This window comes from Castor canadensis, chromosome 19 (assembly GCF_047511655.1).
Source record: "Castor canadensis chromosome 19, mCasCan1.hap1v2, whole genome shotgun sequence".
Taxonomy (NCBI): domain Eukaryota; kingdom Metazoa; phylum Chordata; class Mammalia; order Rodentia; family Castoridae; genus Castor; species Castor canadensis.
The window spans coordinates 42,237,994-42,253,984 of NC_133404.1; the positions used below are offsets into that span (position 1 = coordinate 42,237,994).

General features: G+C 54.5%; 1 protein-coding gene across 7 annotated transcripts in view; it reads right to left on the reverse strand.

Moving 5' to 3' along the window:
* Positions 1-584: 584 nt before the first annotated feature.
* Positions 585-15,991, reverse strand: part of Crtc3 (CREB regulated transcription coactivator 3) — a 93,425-nt gene continuing 78,018 nt past the window's right edge. For 3 of the 7 annotated variants that reach the window (XM_074061970.1, XM_074061969.1, XM_074061967.1), the window contains 5 exons: positions 12,001-12,218; positions 8,710-9,005; positions 6,427-6,597; positions 4,571-4,673; positions 585-3,467 (listed from right to left, as the gene is read on the reverse strand). In XM_074061970.1, coding sequence (XP_073918071.1) covers positions 3,265-3,467; positions 4,571-4,673; positions 6,427-6,597; positions 8,710-9,005; positions 12,001-12,218 — 991 coding nt within the window. In that variant the 3' untranslated portion in view covers positions 585-3,264. Of the gene's footprint in view, positions 3,468-4,570; positions 4,674-6,294; positions 6,376-6,426; positions 6,598-8,709; positions 9,006-12,000; positions 12,219-15,991 lie in introns of all 7 variants that reach the window. The other 4 variants (XM_074061973.1, XM_074061972.1, XM_074061968.1 and 1 more) reach the window with 4 other exon arrangements.

The following is a 15,991-nucleotide window of genomic DNA, read 5'->3' on the forward strand; positions in this document are numbered from 1 at the left end:
GGACAGAATTCACAGTGGGTCAAAGAACGGGGGCTCAGGAAGTGAGGACAGAGTGGCTTTTTCTGAGTCACCTCCATGACCAGCAACAGGTGTGGCTGAAGAAGAGGAGACTGTGCTGTGACCCTGCCTGGTCTGGGAGGGTCAGGCCAGTCCGGGACACAGCAGCTGGGGAGGAAGGAGTGGGGCCTCCAGCGGGGACGAGGGAGACAGACTGAACCACGTCCAGGAAGCCCTCATTCTCGGCACCCAGTTTTAAGTGAACTACGTGGCCTGCACACGCGGCAGGAAAACTCGCGCTGCGGATGTGGCTCCATGGTAGAGCCCTTGCCTAGCGCGTGCAAGGCCCTGAGTTCGATCCCCAGCACCGCACGCAAATTCACCAAGTGGGTTTGTGCACGATCCGGCCTGCCAGGGGCCAGAAATTGGTAACTGCTGGCTGAACCAGGCAGAAGTGTGTGTGTGCGTGTGTGTGTGTGTGAGAGAGGGAGAGAGAGAGAGAGAGAGGGAGAGAGAGAGAGAGGGGGGGGGAGGGAGAACAGCGATTCATCACAGCTGAGGGAGAAGAAAAACACTGAAAGCAGATACAACCTCATTGTGCTGCTTTTAATTACGAAAGATGTAAAATGATGCATTATAAAACTCGGAAGCTACTTTACACAGATTCCAACCTTTAAATATTGTTAACGAGGGGTCCTGGGAGTCGGGAGACTGGCAGGAAGTCTGATGAGCTGCTGTGACGGTCCTGTCCACGAAGCCATGCAAGCTGGGAGTGTCACGGAGTGAGAATGGGATGTCTTCACACCCACGCGCGGACTCGAATACACGGCTTTCAGCTCCGGGGATACCCGGTAGATTGGGAGGAACGAGACGGCCCAGGGGCGTGGGTGTTCCTCTCGACAGGGTCGGGGACATTTTCTCCTGACACCCTAACCCTAAAAACTCACCCACACGGGAGGAGAAATGGCGACGCGGACAGGCTTTGAGTTCTATGCTGCTTAACTGCCAGTACGTGAGCGGTCAGACTGACGTCTTGTGACAAAAGTACACATTGGAAAGTCGATTTTGCAAAGTCTGTAGCCACTTCCAACGCTGAGGACGTGACAGGTGTGTCACGAAGGCAGAAGTGAGTGCAGGCTTACAGGTGGACGCTGTCCATTAATTTAGATCAGGGCTAAATCACAGTGCCTCTTCATCAACTTTCCCTGGGGGCCTTCGCTTGCACACTCACCTGCAGAAGGACCCCGGCAGTGCAACCGGGGGGCTCCCGTTCTGAGGTGGGGCTGGTGGGCAAAGTGACCTGGGCCTGACACAAAGATCCCTGTGGCTAAAACAATGCAAAGAGCAGGACCTCCTTTCTTCAAAACCACACCTCTTACATCAGCACCACTCCCTGTGAAAGGCGAGATCAGATTTCAGGGACCTTTGACCCAGGAGCTGGCTTCTGTTGGCGCACTAGGGTGCTGGATGTCATTACAACTTAAAGGCACTTTTTCTTTGACACCCCTCCCCGCCAAGATCTGAAGCACCAAGGGACCTGAAAGTCTAAGTGAGCCTAAGGCTTGCAAGGGGAGGCCAGTGGCCTGTCCTGAGGCGGAAACCAAGCAAGGAGGACTCTAGTTTGATTCCCTAATTCAACAGCAGACATTGGAGCAAACGGGAACCAGGGTTCCAGGGGAAGGTGGCAGAGTCAGGGGACTTTGCACGAGTGGAGACGAGGCTGCTGAAGACAGAAGAGAAGTGGGCTCTGTGTGCGGAGGCTGACCTGCCAGGGTCCTGTGGCCAGGGCTCCTGTCATAGCACACACTGCCAGCTTCCTCCTTGGGCAGCCTTGCTTCTCTGGGTGGGAGTGGGCCGTGACTCTCAGTCACACCCCTGGGGCTCAGGGAAGGGCAGCACGTGTGCAAGCAAAGGTGCCAGCGTCCCGCGTCTCCTCCAGTGTCCTCCTGCTCCTCCCAGGTGGTGCTAGGTGGGCACTGGCACAACTTCCTGTGCAGGCCTGGGTACAAGGAGGCAGGCGTGGTGGAATCCGGTGAAACTAGTTTCTGGTAGTTAACGGGATAATGCTAGCTTGCTGAATGGCCTCCAATTACTATCAACTGACTATTTGAAGCAATTTAGAGCAAAACACGGGTCTGAGAGGGACAATCTTTTAAGGTGGAGGTGTAGCCAGGCTCCTGCAGGGCCCACACTTGCCACTCTGGATGCTCTCAGCACAGCTCCCAGCTACCTGCTGCGGGGTACACTGCCCGGGAGAACGGGGACCCAGACTGGTGGTGACCTGGCACCTAGTGCTAACAGCAAGGAAAGTGCAAAGGCACAGGAAATGCTAAAATCTCTGAGGTCTGGCAGGGTCAGGGTCAGCGACAGATTAGACGGCCTCATGGAGAGGCGGATTCACTCACTCCTGCGTGCGTGCACGGGCACGCCATCACACAGCACTTACTCCGTGCCAGGCACTTGTCATATGAAGGGCTGGGAGAGGAAGAAGGCACAGCCCTGCCCTCTAGGAGCTTCCATTCTGGTGGGGAGGGACAGGGCAGCTCAGTGGCTTTGCGCTCACAGGACCTCAAGCTGGCCGGGAGGGACACAGGCCTGTGCTTGTCCAGAGTTTGTCGTGAGGACAGCCTATGGTCCCTCGTTCTTCTTCAACCTCTGTTCTTTTCAGGCTCACCTGTTACCAGGGGGCTCTCTTCATTGACTGAATAAACAGATTTCCTTTTCCTCCCATCCACGGGAAAAGGTGCAGAGAAGCAGCAGAAAAGTGACTGCAAACTGGGAGGAACACACAGCTTGCCCAGGTCAGCAATCTTTGCACTTGGGGTTCCGCTTGCATTGGAGGGAGCCATGGTGTCAGCCAGGGCACCCTGCCTGTCCCTGCAGGGAGGAGCATTGTGGTGCCAATGGGTGCTGAGCAAGCTCCCGGGCCCGGGCCCTGACTGCTCCACGCCAGGTCCTGTCTCCCGTGGTCGTGGGCACTACACATTGCTACCCCGGTCAACGCTGTTCTCTCCTTTTACACATGACCAGCTGGGGTCAATAAAGGATGGGCGGGACAGGGGTGGGTGAGCTCCCAGGTCACCAGAAGCCGCAAAGCAGCAGCGGTACAAGTTGTGCACAGGCCTGGGAGGCTGGACGGAGCTCTGCGGGGTCTGAGACTGGAGTTCAGGGGAAGGCCTGGGGCCACGAGGCCCAGGGTGCCCGCTGGTCCCCTCGCCTCTTCTCTGTCATGGCTGTCTCGAGGATTCTCCTCTCCCTGCATCCTGCTCACAGTCGGTCAGCTCGGAACACCTCCTCCACGGAGGGGTCCAGCAGGCTCGAGTCGCTCAGCATGCTGAGTCCATCTAGGCTCAGGGGCTCGATCTGCAGCTCCTCTTCCAGGGGGAACGGAGTGTCCACGCTCAGGCTGACTTCGGGCATGCCAGCCAGCGCACTGCTCAGGTCTTTGAACAGGCTGGTGCTCGAATCTTCTGAAAGGCGCGGGGAGGGGAAATCAGGGCTGGTTAGGGGGTGTCAGGGCCACAGACTACTCACAGAACAACTGATGGCACTCCCCAAAACACTATCCTGTCACCTTCCCACCCAGGACAGCAAGGTCCCACATACTGACCACTCCCAGGCCTACAGCTCTTGCTCTGGAATTCTTTTTACTCTTTTATTACTATTATCATTATTGGTGGTGGTAGTGGGGTTTGAACTCGGGGCCTCACGCTTGCTAGGCAGGTGCTCTTACTGCTTGAGCCACTCCACGAGTCCTTTTTTTCGACTTTTTTTTTTTTTTTTGAGATAGGGTCTTGAGAACTATTTGCCAGGACTGGCTTCAAACCATGATCCTCCTGATCCCTGCCTTCTGAGTAGCTGGGATTACAGGTGTGAGCCACCAGCGCCTGACTGCTTTATTTATTTTTCAAATAGGGTTTCGTGTTTATGCCCAGGCTGGACTGATCTGTGAGCCTCCCAGTTGTGCCTTCTGAGTAGCTGGGATTACAGGCGTGGTTGAGATAGGGTCTCATGAGCTTTATGCCTGGGCTGACCTCGAACTGTTATCCCCCAATCTCTTCCTCCTGAGTAGCTGGGATTACAGGCATGAGCCATTATATCTGGCTGGAACTGGTATGCTGGATGGTCAGTTCCCAAGCTCCCAAAGCCTCCCTTTGCAGGCTTTCTTTTAGGGATGGTCATTAGTCACTTGGGACTCAGTACTGGCCAGCAGGTCCTTTTCCCACGTCTTATGGTCTCTGGGGCTGAACACCTGCGTCTCAAAAAGCAAAGTGGAAGCTGGTGGCTCACGCCTGAAATCCAGCGACTCAGGAGGCATAGATCAAGAGGATTGTGGTTCGAAACCAACCTGGGGAAATAGTTTGTGAGACCCTATCTCGAAAAAACCCATCTCAAAAAAAGGGCTGGGGGAGTGGCTCAAGGTGTAGACCTGAGTTCAAACCCCAGCACTGCGAAACAAAAGCAAAGTGGAGCCGGGGAACTTCTTTCTATGGTGTCATGCTCTGAACTATCCTACAAAGGTAAAAACCCAGCACAACGAAGCCAGTGAAGCAGCAAGGGCGGCCCAACTCACCCGTCAGGATGGCGTTCGGGAAGTTCCCACAGTTGGAATACGGGTTTGGTCTCAGATGAAATGAGTCCTGTGGCTCTCGGTGGCCTTGCTGCACCAGGGGCATCTGGAAGCACCAAAGGTCACACGTGAGGAGCCATGTCTGTGTCCAAGGAGCAGAGGATCAAGTGCCAAGTGCTCCTCATCCCACAGCCCTTCTAAGGCCCAGCAGTTACTGCAGAATACCCTTGGGGCGGACGAGGGGCCCTGAGGTCCACAATGTCAGTGGCTTTTCTCCGTCCATAGCCTGCTACGTGACCCCAAGAGACAGCAGGACCACAGCATGCACAGACCTCAACAAGTCCTCTGCAAACTGCCATGTTTGGAGCCCTTCAAAGGCTCCAGCTGTGACCAAGGGAGGCTGGACTCTTTCCTCTCTGGCTTTTGGAAAAGCAAGAAAGTGGAAGACCTTCGCTTGCACACTCAGAGCGGGACCCCAGGCAGCGCTGCCCTGTGATAAAGCCTCTGTGAGGACTGGCTAGAAAAAGGGCCTTCCTGAAATTAATCTTCCAGACCGTCTTGAAAATGTCTCAAAAGGCAGACACTGTGGCTCACGCCTGTAATCCTAGCCACTCAGGAGGCAGCGATCAGGAGGACTGAGGTTCAAAGCCAGGCTGGTCAGATGGTTTGCAAGACCCCATCTCGAAAATACCTGACATAAAAAAGGACTGGAGGAGTGGCTCAAGGTGCAGACCCTGAGTTCAAGTCCCAGTCCCACAAAAAACAAAGACGAAAAGTCTCAAAAGGAGTTCCTGTCATTTTTCAGGGAAACACAGATTCTCAACCAGACTGAAATGGGCTCCTTAGGAAATGGGGAGGCAGGGCTAGGGGTGGCTTGCTGGTAGAGCCCTTGCTGGCCATGAGTGAAGCCCTGGGTTTCATTCCTAGCACCGCAGAAAAAACTCCCAAACCCCCAAAACAGGGAGGCAAAGACTCCTTGTCCTTATCACAAGGCTTCCCCACAGCCTACTTAGGAAATAGCTGTGCTTATTCACTTTACTACTATCAAGTCCTTCCTCCACTCTTTAATCCATCCTGGAGCCTGATCCATGCTTACTGAACACTATAAAACCAAGAGGTGACAGCTGGGCCTGTGGCTCACGCCTGTAATCCCAGCTGCGCAGAAAGCAGAGATCAGGAGGATTAGGGTTCAAAGCCAGCCCAGGCAAATAGTTCATGAGACCCTGTCTCTAAAAACCCTTCACAAAAAAGGGCTGGTGGAGTGGCTCAAGGTGTAGGCCCTGAGTTTGAACCCCAGAACCACTAAATAAATAAATAGATAAATAAAAGAGGTACAGCCAGGACAGTGTCAAAAAAATCCCTTCTAAAAACGTGGGCAGTGAAGATACAGAAGGACCCGCCTGGGCCAAGCTCCCTAGGGGGCCGCACGACTGGGGCACACAGGCACATTACTGCAGTTTCTCACTCTGCCACTGGGGCAGGAGTGACCCTCCCTGTGCCTCAGTTTCCTCAACACGAGGGGACTGAGCAGTTGGCTGCTGTGCCCCTTCCAGGGTGAAGGATTGTCTAGGTGTCCCTGCGCTCAGGGGCCCTGTGCGGAGGCCTGGCCAGACAGAGGGCAGTGCCACCAGCACTGCAGGCCGGGGCCATTCAGAACAGCGGACAGCAGGGGAGCGGCGTGGGAACGGCCTGTGGTCACCGAGGCGGGAGGCCGGGCGGTCACCCACCTTCTGAGGAAAGGCCAGGCCTGACCTCACCGACTGCAGGTCAAAGCCCAGGGCTGGGAAGAAGCTGGTCACCGCCAAGCCCTTCGGGAAGAGGAGGGGGCGCCCGTCCTGTCCTGGCTCCCCAGGGCTTACCTGGGACGGGAGCAGCTGGAAGTTGGGGCGAGCGGGGGGCTCCTGGGGACGGGGCTGCTGCAGGAGTGACGGGGGCAGCTCCGGGGGCGTGGGGTAAGGGGGTGGAGGGGAGGCCTGGGCTTGGGCGTCTGTGGGCAGGAAGCAAAGGGGGCTTCGCTCTGAAGACACCATCTGTGAAAGACACAAAGCCACTACGTTGCAGGTCTTACTTTATTATTTTATTTTATTTTACTTTTGTGGTGCTGGGATTTGAACTCAGGGCCTTCACCTCGAGCCTCTCCACCAGCCCTTTTTGTTGAAGGGTTTTTTGAGATAGGGTCTCATGGAACTATTTGCCCGGGCTGGCTTTGAACCTCATCCTCCTGGCCTCTGCCTCCTGAGCAGCTGGGATTACAGGTGTGAGCCATGGTGCCCAGCCCTTATGCTCTTTTTTACAAAGCTAGTGGAGGTTTGTTTTCACACAAACCCAACGCCCAGGGCTTGGGACTGAATCAGTAACGCATGCATCACACCCAGACTGACACAGCCCGACACTTATTAACTCCCAGGACGAGCAGAGAGGGCCATTTTTTCATGGTACACGACGTGTAATGAACGTGTGGCTCAACTCTGGCCACATTGCTCCAACCACACAAACACTGAACCCTGAGTATTATTTTAACCAAAATTGTGATAAACGAGCGGGGTGGGGGCAGAGCGTGATGGGGGAGGGCAGTTGTGGGATTGCTGCAGGCGTTAAACCTGATCGTTGATGCACGATGTCATTAGGTAATGCTCAACAGCAACCACCTAGAAGGAAATGACACTTTCATACCAGAGAGATCAGCCGAATGGCCGAGAGCAGCCACGTCTAGGCTGTGAACAGTGTGGTTAAGCGAGCCGGGCACCGTGGCTCACGCCTGTAATCCCAGCCACTCAGGAGGCAGAGATCAGGAAGACTGAGTTTTGAAGCCAGCCTGAGCAAATAGTTCAGGAGACCCTATCTCAAAAAAACCCATCACAAAAAAGGCTGGTGAGCGGTAGAGAGCCTGTTTTGCAAGCGCAAAGCCCTGAGTTCAAACCCCAGTCCTACCAAAACAAACAAACAAACAAAAAAGGCTGGTGGAGTGGCTCAAGGTGTAGGCCCCGAGTTCAAAACCCAGCACTGCAAGAAAAAAAGAAAGGAAAGGAAAGAAAACAAATGTGTGTGGTTGAGGCAGTTAGCATTCCGTAACAAATCCATTAGAACTACAGGCCTTTCGAGCCGTGCGTGAGTAACACTGGTGTTTTAATAATCCGAATATTAAGCAGAAAGGAGAAAACAGCCAGAAAGAGCGCAGACTCACCATCCCACCCGGCTCCCGCCCCCTGGTGAAGGGAGACCCACGGAGACCTTCCTCCTGCCTCCTTCCCTGGGTTTGAGCAGCTCCCCTGCTTGGGGAGGGCGAGGCGAGGGGAGGTGACCCCTAGGTTAAAATGCAGACTGACCTGGCAGGAGACCCACCCCTCAGAGTCTAGAACAAAACCAAAGCCGACAAGTCTAAGTGTGGCCTTCGACTCCTGCCTTCTGTGACGGGCTTGTGACTTCAAAATGCCTCTTTTTTCTGGTTGCACTGGGGTCGGGGCCTCGCACCTGCTAGGCAGATGCTCTGCCACTTGGGTCACTCTCCCAACCCTTTTGGCCTTTGTTATTTTTCAGGTAAGGTCTGTGATCCTCCTACCTCCCACATGGCTGGGATTACAGCCCAGATTGTTGGTTGAGATGGGGTCTCACTGACTTTTTGTCCTTTTGGCCTTGAATTGTGATCCTCCCCATCTCTGCCTCCCAAGTACCTGGAATGACAGGTCCCACAGCACTAAAAGGTGCCTTTCTCTAAACAGACTTCGTTTGGTCCTTTTATAGAGCTGTAATCCTCACCGGCCGTAGTGTCCCACGAACAGTAAAAGTATTGTTTGTCAACTCCGGGGCGGTAATCAGGGAAGAGGTGAAAGGCACAAAATGCTTCTTGGTGGCTTAATGCAGTTATAGAGTGAATAGCTGATTTTCCACGCCGATTTTGAAATCTCACTGGTTTCCTGGGACTATCTTAGACACACGTGGATCCCACTGTACACGCTTCCCCGTCTGAGCTCATGAGTCAGCTCAAGACAACCACGAATGCGTTCTGACTTTTTGGCACTGGGCTCTCGTTTCGGGGATGAGATCTGGGACCCCTTGGTGTGGTCCTGGACAAACTCCAGAGAAGGAAAGGAAGGAAGAAGGAGGGAAGGGGAAAGGAAGCTCTGTGCAGGTGCTTCTCTTACCTGGGATGGATATGGGTTCATGGGGCTGGTGGAAGACAGCTGCCTGCTGAAACCCGGATGTGCTTCAGGGCCAGGGGACAGGGTGAGGGGACTGACGGGGGGCTGCCGGCGCCGAGAGGGGCCGCTCAGGTTGGTGGTGGGCAGGGACGGGTTGCTGAGGGAGAAGAGACGGAGCGAGGGGTGAAGAGCAGGTGCACTGGCGACCGGTGTCTGTGGGTGACTATTCAGGGACGAGGACAGGGCCAAGTTACTGAGCGTGGCTTGGATGGAGGGGTTGCTCCGAGAGCTCTGCAGACCTGGAAGACAGCAGAGTCACCGGTTACTTGTCACAATTCCCGACCAAGTCCACAGCTTCCCGCTGTGCACGTGGGGTGCTGACCCCGTATGCGAGGGTGACTCTCCTACTGTGTCAGACGGACCAATGACAGGGGACAGAAGCGCCCACACCAGGAGAGAGGGTGCCAGGCGTCCGGAGGGACTGAGGCGAGCATTAGCTTCCAAGCAGGAAAGAGATGGTTTCGGGGTCCCCTGGGGAGAAGGAGCCAGTGTGCTCAGTCCAACCAAGGGACAGGCTCCATGACAATTCTGTGCAGGGCCTCTTGATGCACCTGTCCCGAGCACTCTGCTCATGTCCCCTGCTGGCCTGGAGAACGGTCTTCAGTGACGCCTTCCCACGCCAGGGGCCACAAGAAGGGCCTCCAGCATCTCTGCCACAGCAGGGTCCCTCTGTCTTTATTTTTTGGACTCTGCACATTGTGTATCCCAACTCAGAGAAAAGGCAGTTTGGGCTGCTCCCTTGCTCTGTTGGGGGACAGGGCTGAGACTTAGCGTGACCAGAAGGCTTGGGGCAGGCATTTCCCCAGCACAGACGGCAAGGGAGGAAGGCGCTCCGCAGAGCCCGGACCCTGGCCTGTGCCCACCTGACCTGAGCACTTGGCCGGGACCCTGGCCTGTGGCAGCTCTGCTCCACAAGTGAGCAACGCTCTGCCACTGTGTCTCGAGTGACAGCACCCGTGCTTAAACCCCAGCTCGCCCTTCCGCGCCCGCGGGGGTGAGACGTGCGCTGGGTGTTGACGAACACCGAGTGCTTTTGATGGAAGATACAGAAATGGAGACGACACAAAACACTGAGCTGCCAGACTTATTTTTTAAGGTGGAAAGATGTCTATGGTGAAATTTGTCTCACTACTGAACAATCCAGGAAGAGGTCAGAGATTCAGTTAGCTCAAATAATAACCGGAGCTAAAAAAACAAAAAAACACCTCTTCATTCAGAAAGAAAGCTCAAACATCTCTTAAAAATATGTCTACCATGGATTTTTTTTTTTTTTTTTTTTGAGACAGGATCTTGCTATGGAGCCCAGGCTGGTCTCAAACTCATGATTCTCCTGCCTTAGCCTCCCAAGTGCTGGGATTACAGGCATGCACCACCACACCCAGCTGTACCATGCATTTTAAGGACTGCGTTGAAACTATAAAAGCTTGACCTGGATTAGCTGTGTTCTGGACAAAATGATGCTTTCCTGAGGAAGATACCAGCCAGTGATGAAACGTGAGCTTTTCAGCTTAAAGCAAAGTGTCAAAGTCATCCTGGAAGAGGCCAGCTTCCTCACACAGAGCTCAGTGAAGCTGAGGCCCTGGGTTTCTTGTTGACAGAACACTCCCATGGCTGGGCGGGGAGTCACCAGGCTGTGATCCAGAAATTCGAGGGTCTGAGCGTTTCCATTATGAAACAGATCAAGTAAACTTGGGGCTGGAGCCTGGGGTCCTTTCCTTGAGGTCCCGGGTCCCACTGAACACCTTCTCTGAAACACCCTGGGTCTCTGCCACTCTCTTTGTACACTGCACATGTGGCTTGGCTTCTAAAAATCAGAACCCAGACTCAGCGGGGGAAAGACTGGCTTATTGTTAAAGACAACACAGTGATCAAAAAGGGAAAAGGAACAAAAATAAAGGTGGTCTGAAATCAGCTCAGCAAAGCTTCGGCCGTGCTGCACAGGTGTCCCCGTCACCAGAGGACATTCCCTGAAGGAGACCCCTCCCACTGAGGTAGAGCACCTGCCCAGCAAATGCAAGGCCCTGAGTTCAAACCCCAGTACTGCCAAAAAACCAAAAAATCCCAATGAGGTGGAGGCCTCTGACTTGGGGGAGAAGCCTCGATCCACCAGGTGACACCAGCCAACACTTCCTCCACCTGCAGGCCACTGCCCGGGTCCCCTCCATGTTCTGCAGCACGGTTCCCATGAGGACCTACAGCCAGGGCTGTGCCACCCGTGGGAGGAGGGAGCCTTGCCTGCCCTAACGTGACAAGAGAGCCAGGCCGGCTCAAGCAAATGCAGCCCTATTTGACCCGGCATCTGAGCTGTGGGCAATCACCCCAGCACAGGAGCACTGAGTCACATTACGGGTCACTAGGATTTGAACTTGGAGCCTTGGGCTTCCCAGACAGGTGCTTACCACAGTCGCTGCCTCTAGCTCTGTTGCTTTGTTTTTTGTACTTTGGGTCTTTTGGCGGTACTAGGGTTTGAACTCAGGGCTTCACGCTGGTGGGGCGGCGCTCTATTGCTTCAGCCACACCCCAGCCTTTCCACTTTGGTTATCTTTGCACAGCGACCTGGGTTATGATCTTTCCACTTATGCCTCACCTGTAGCTGGGATCACAGGCTTGAACCACCACACCCAGCTTATTTGTTGAGATGGGGTCTTGCTAACTTTCTGCCCATGTTGGCCTTACACTGCGATCCTCCTGATCTTTGCCTCCCAAGTAGCTGAGATTACAGGCAAAAGTCACTGTGCCTAGCTCATGGGTCAATTTTAATATAGCTAATATCACGTCCTTAAGCACTTCTGAAAAAAACCTGAATGAATAATTTTGAACGGCAGTAAAGTTCTACTTAATAGACATATATGATGTATAAATATTTTCCTTGTAACCACTGTAAAATTTCAAAAATTCAAGACTCTCTTTTGAAATCCAGTGGGAAAGTGGAGGGACCTAGAGAAATGGCTTAAATGATAAATGATCGCCACACGTGACAGGAGCTGCTGTTAGTCACAGTGAATGACGCTCATCTCGACCCTCAAATATTGTCCCCATGCCCCCTGGTGTACGCCAGCAACGAGGAATGAGACTCAGCAGAGTCACCCCAGAGCTTGTCAAATCAAGCAGAAATGCCACCAGGGCCAGCAGCTGCGTCACTCACTGCTGCACCCAGCAGACCACAGGGCTGGGGGCCTGGGGTTCAGCCACCAGGAGACACAGTCAAGACCTTCGTAAGTGGAGGACGCTTACCAGAGGAGCTCCTTATCCCCAGGTGAGTCATGGCGGCGGGGAGGTTCCCCACACTGTTCCCCCCACTCATGCTTCCAAAGAGGTGCTTGCTGGCGTCCAGGGAGGCCGGCAGAGGCGCTGGGTGGTGGAGGTTGGTGAGATCTGGTAGTGACCCTCCCGTGTTCAGTGTCCCCAGAAAGGGCGAGAGGCCTATGCTTTGACCGTTATGCGGGAAAGCACTGCGGGAAAAAGAAAAAAGAAAGAAGAAAAATATTACTTTCCACAGGACATTTGGCTGCCGGGAAACGGGACACGTGTGACATCTTTTCCTTGGGTATCAGAGCTCAGAGACCCAGTGTGGGCGCCAACCGTCCCTGTCCTGAGACCGGGATCATGACCTTAATCTCTCTGCAATACAATTTCCTTACGAATTACACTGGACTGGTGGCGGACTATTTCAAGACCAGATTCGATTATGGATGCACAAATGCTTTAAATTACCTTTCCTTCACCCCTCCCAAAAATGTATCTCTGGCTATTACATGCCTTTCAAGATACCGTGTTCTGTTTTTGTCGATACTGGGATTCGAACTCAGGGCCTCACACTTGCTAGGCAGGTGCTCTAACACTTGACCCACCCACCGGTCTTTGTGTGTGTGTGTGTGTGTGTTCCCAAAACAGAGTCTGGAGGGCTGGTGGAGTGGCTCAAGCGGTAAACCTAGCAAGTGTGAGGCCCTGAGTTCAAACCACAGTGCTGCCAAAAAAAAAGAAAAAAACAAGATGGGGTCTGGGGAACTATTTGTCCAGGTTGGCTTTGAACCGTGATCTTCTGGTCTGCTGTCTCCTGACTAGCTAGGATTACAGGTCAGAGCCACCTGGTGCCCAGCTGACATACATTGTTTCAATTGTAGTTTTCATAAACTTTAAAGTAGGAAAACATGTTGCCATTCATTTATCAAAATCCGTCGCTTGAGCTGAGTGCCGTGGCTCACAGCTGTAATCCCAGCTACTCAGGAGGCAGAGATCGGTTCAAAGCCAACCCTGGGCAAACAGCTCACGAGACCCTATCTTGAAAACACCCATCACAAAAAAGGGCTGGTGGAGTGGCTCAAGGTGAAGGCCCTGAGTTCAAGCCCCAGGAATGCAATAAATAAATAAATAAATAAATAAATAAGAACATCTGTTGGCTGGCCCCTGGGTAAAATGCTGGAGGTACAGTGGCACACAGGCAAGCTGTGTGTGCACAGAGTGGGCCTGTCCCTAACAGCTGCAGGCCCGGGGCAGGAGCAACAAGGAAGGCCGGCCTACCCCTTGTTTCAGTCTTTAAAAGTTCTAAGTCATGTGACGAACAAACCCTTAAAAGAACTTAGTTCTGGGTTTTCGTCTTGACAAATGATGCCTTCAGAGGAGCGTGGACGGCCACACTCGCGCTGACCCCCGGGGTCCTCAGCCCTGTTCTGCACTGCGGGCACCCGCATGGCTCCTCCAGGCTACACGGCTAGGCTCTGTCCACACCCTGCATCCCCCTCCGGCCCCTCCTCGGGCCTGGGCTGTCACTGTGGGTCCCTGTGGTCCCTTGGACTCCCTACCTCACGGGAAGGGGGCCTCTCGAGGGCGGCCGAGGGAACCTGCTGTGGGGTCTGCGGCTCCAACACAGCAGGGAGCTGTGCCAGGCCTGATGAGGGCTTCGGCCTGTGACACTGCGAGCACAAAGGCAGCTGGCAGTGTCGGAAGGCTTGTGGAGGGGAAGGCTTTGCAGGAGACACGACAGCGCAGCTGGCCGTGGTGTCGTGTGTCAGGGCAGAGTGCGACCCGGGGTGAGAAAGCAAGAGCGAGGACACCTGCTGTTGCGGACTGCAGAAAATGACAGCTAGGAACGCTGCTGTGACAGTGGCTGAGAGCAGAACGACGGGAGCGAGGTGGGCAGGCTGCTGCAGGGCCTGGGTCTGATCTGATCCCAGGCTTGAGAGGCCGAGGAGGAGAAAGACGGCGCCATCAGCCGGGACCCTTCACCCAGCACAGCCGCATCACGGAGCACCAGCAAGGCACAGCTGGCGCAGGCGACAGAGCCAAAAGAGCGGACCTTGCGATGACTGAGCCAGGCAGAGTGCGGTGTAGACAGAGACCAGGAGATTGGAGGAGGCCTCGTGGAGGCCATGGGAGCTGAGTTTAAAGGCCAAAGAATCCAGGTGAGCTGCAAGGCCACATCACTTCAGGCACAGTTCACAGCGTGGGCAAAAGCAGAGAGGCCTGAAGCCACATGCCACCCAGGGACCATGAGGCCACCAGAGGGAGCTGGGACTGGAGAGGCAGGCAGAGAGCACCCCGACTGCGGGGACAGGAGACCAGGCCCGGGGTGAAGGGGAGGGGACCCTGACTTTCCCAAGGCAGTGGAGTCACAGGACTGGGGGCTGAGAGACGCCTGTGCCACAGCTGAGCGGGCAGATGGGGACTCACCAGGCCATGGGGACGGACGCTGTCCTATGGAAGGACCAAGAATGACTCCAAGCTTCTGGCCTGGGGACCGATGAGCCACCCACAGGGACACTGGAGGCAGTGAGTAGATGGGGAAGAGGCGGTGGGGATGGGTAAGAATGTGATTCTGTTCTAGGGTTGACACTCGCTCTGGTGAGTCCCCTTCCAGCTCGGCTCCACTGGAACAGAGAGGGAAGCCAGGCCACAAGGGGTCAAGGGGCGCCCGAGCAGGGAGACTAAAGTGTGGCTGGGACTATTTTGGAAGCCGGAGGGACAGGTGAGTGGTGACAGAGGCCGCGCGTGAGAGGCCAGTGGGGAGGAGGGCTGGGAAACGGGAAAGCCATCCACGTTGAACGGGAAGGACCCCGTGTCCCCACAGGAGGAAGCTGTCTGTGCCGCACAGCCCCTCTCTTCCTAGTAAAAGGAGGAGGACGAGGCTAACTGTGGAGGCTGAGAGAAAAATGAGGCAGTAGGAAAGAGGCCCAAATGGGAGGCCGAAGAAGAGGGGTAACTTGGGGTGTCGTATCATTCAGACATGGGTGCACGGGACTGGTTATAGGGTGGAGCCTAGAAAGGTAAGCCTGAGACTCCAGAGCTGCTCCCCAGCTGAGGTAAGAAAGGCCCCCGGTCAATCAGGAGGGAAAGGAGGCGAGCGAGGCACGGAGTGGAGGCAAAGATGGTGTCCAAGGGCACCGAGCAAGGCTGGGACATGGGATGCCACCAACAGGACCCTGGTCATTGCTAACACTCACGACAGCTTCTCCGCACTTGGGAGCAACACAAGTGTCACTTTGGGAGCATCGTTACCGCCTATGGAGTCATGGCGGGTCTGCCGTGAGGCAGCTGATGCTCTGCGTTCAAAACCCTCCAACGGAGTCCGAGCCTTGGTGCTCCAGCCTCGCTGCTCCAGCCTCGCTGTCCTGTGCACCCTCTGCCTGGAACCTTCTTCCTCTCACTTCCTTCTGGATGCTGGTCACAGATCACCCTATCAGAAAAGCCTGTCACTCACTGCCCCTCTGCTTTCCTCCATTTCTACAAATGACTCACTTTCTATGATTTGCTTATTTGTTTTGCTTGCCTTTTCTTTTGGCAGTACTGGGGTTTGAACTCAGGGCCTGACACCTGGAAGGCAGGCACTCTACTGTTTGAGCCACTCCACCAGCCCTTTTTTTTTTTTGAGATAGGGCCTCATGAACTATTTGCTTAGGCTGGCCTCGAACCTTGATCCTCCTGAGTAGTTAGGATTATAGGCGTGAACCACTGGTACCGGCTCCTTTTTCTTATTTATTTTTTGACACAGGATGCGTGTAGCTATGTAGCTCAGGCTGGCCTTGAACTCACAAACCTCCTGCCTTGGAGTGTTGGGATTATAGGTATGCTCTACCATGCTTGGCCAAAACTGGTTCTTGAGGACAATCTCAGGCAGAGCCAGTACCTGGGTGGCCTGGTCTCTGTCCTGCAGTGTGCCTGGCAGGTTTTCTGACTTTCTGAAGAGAATGTCAACCCTCTTCTCAGCTCATCGGCTGTTTGTTGAAAG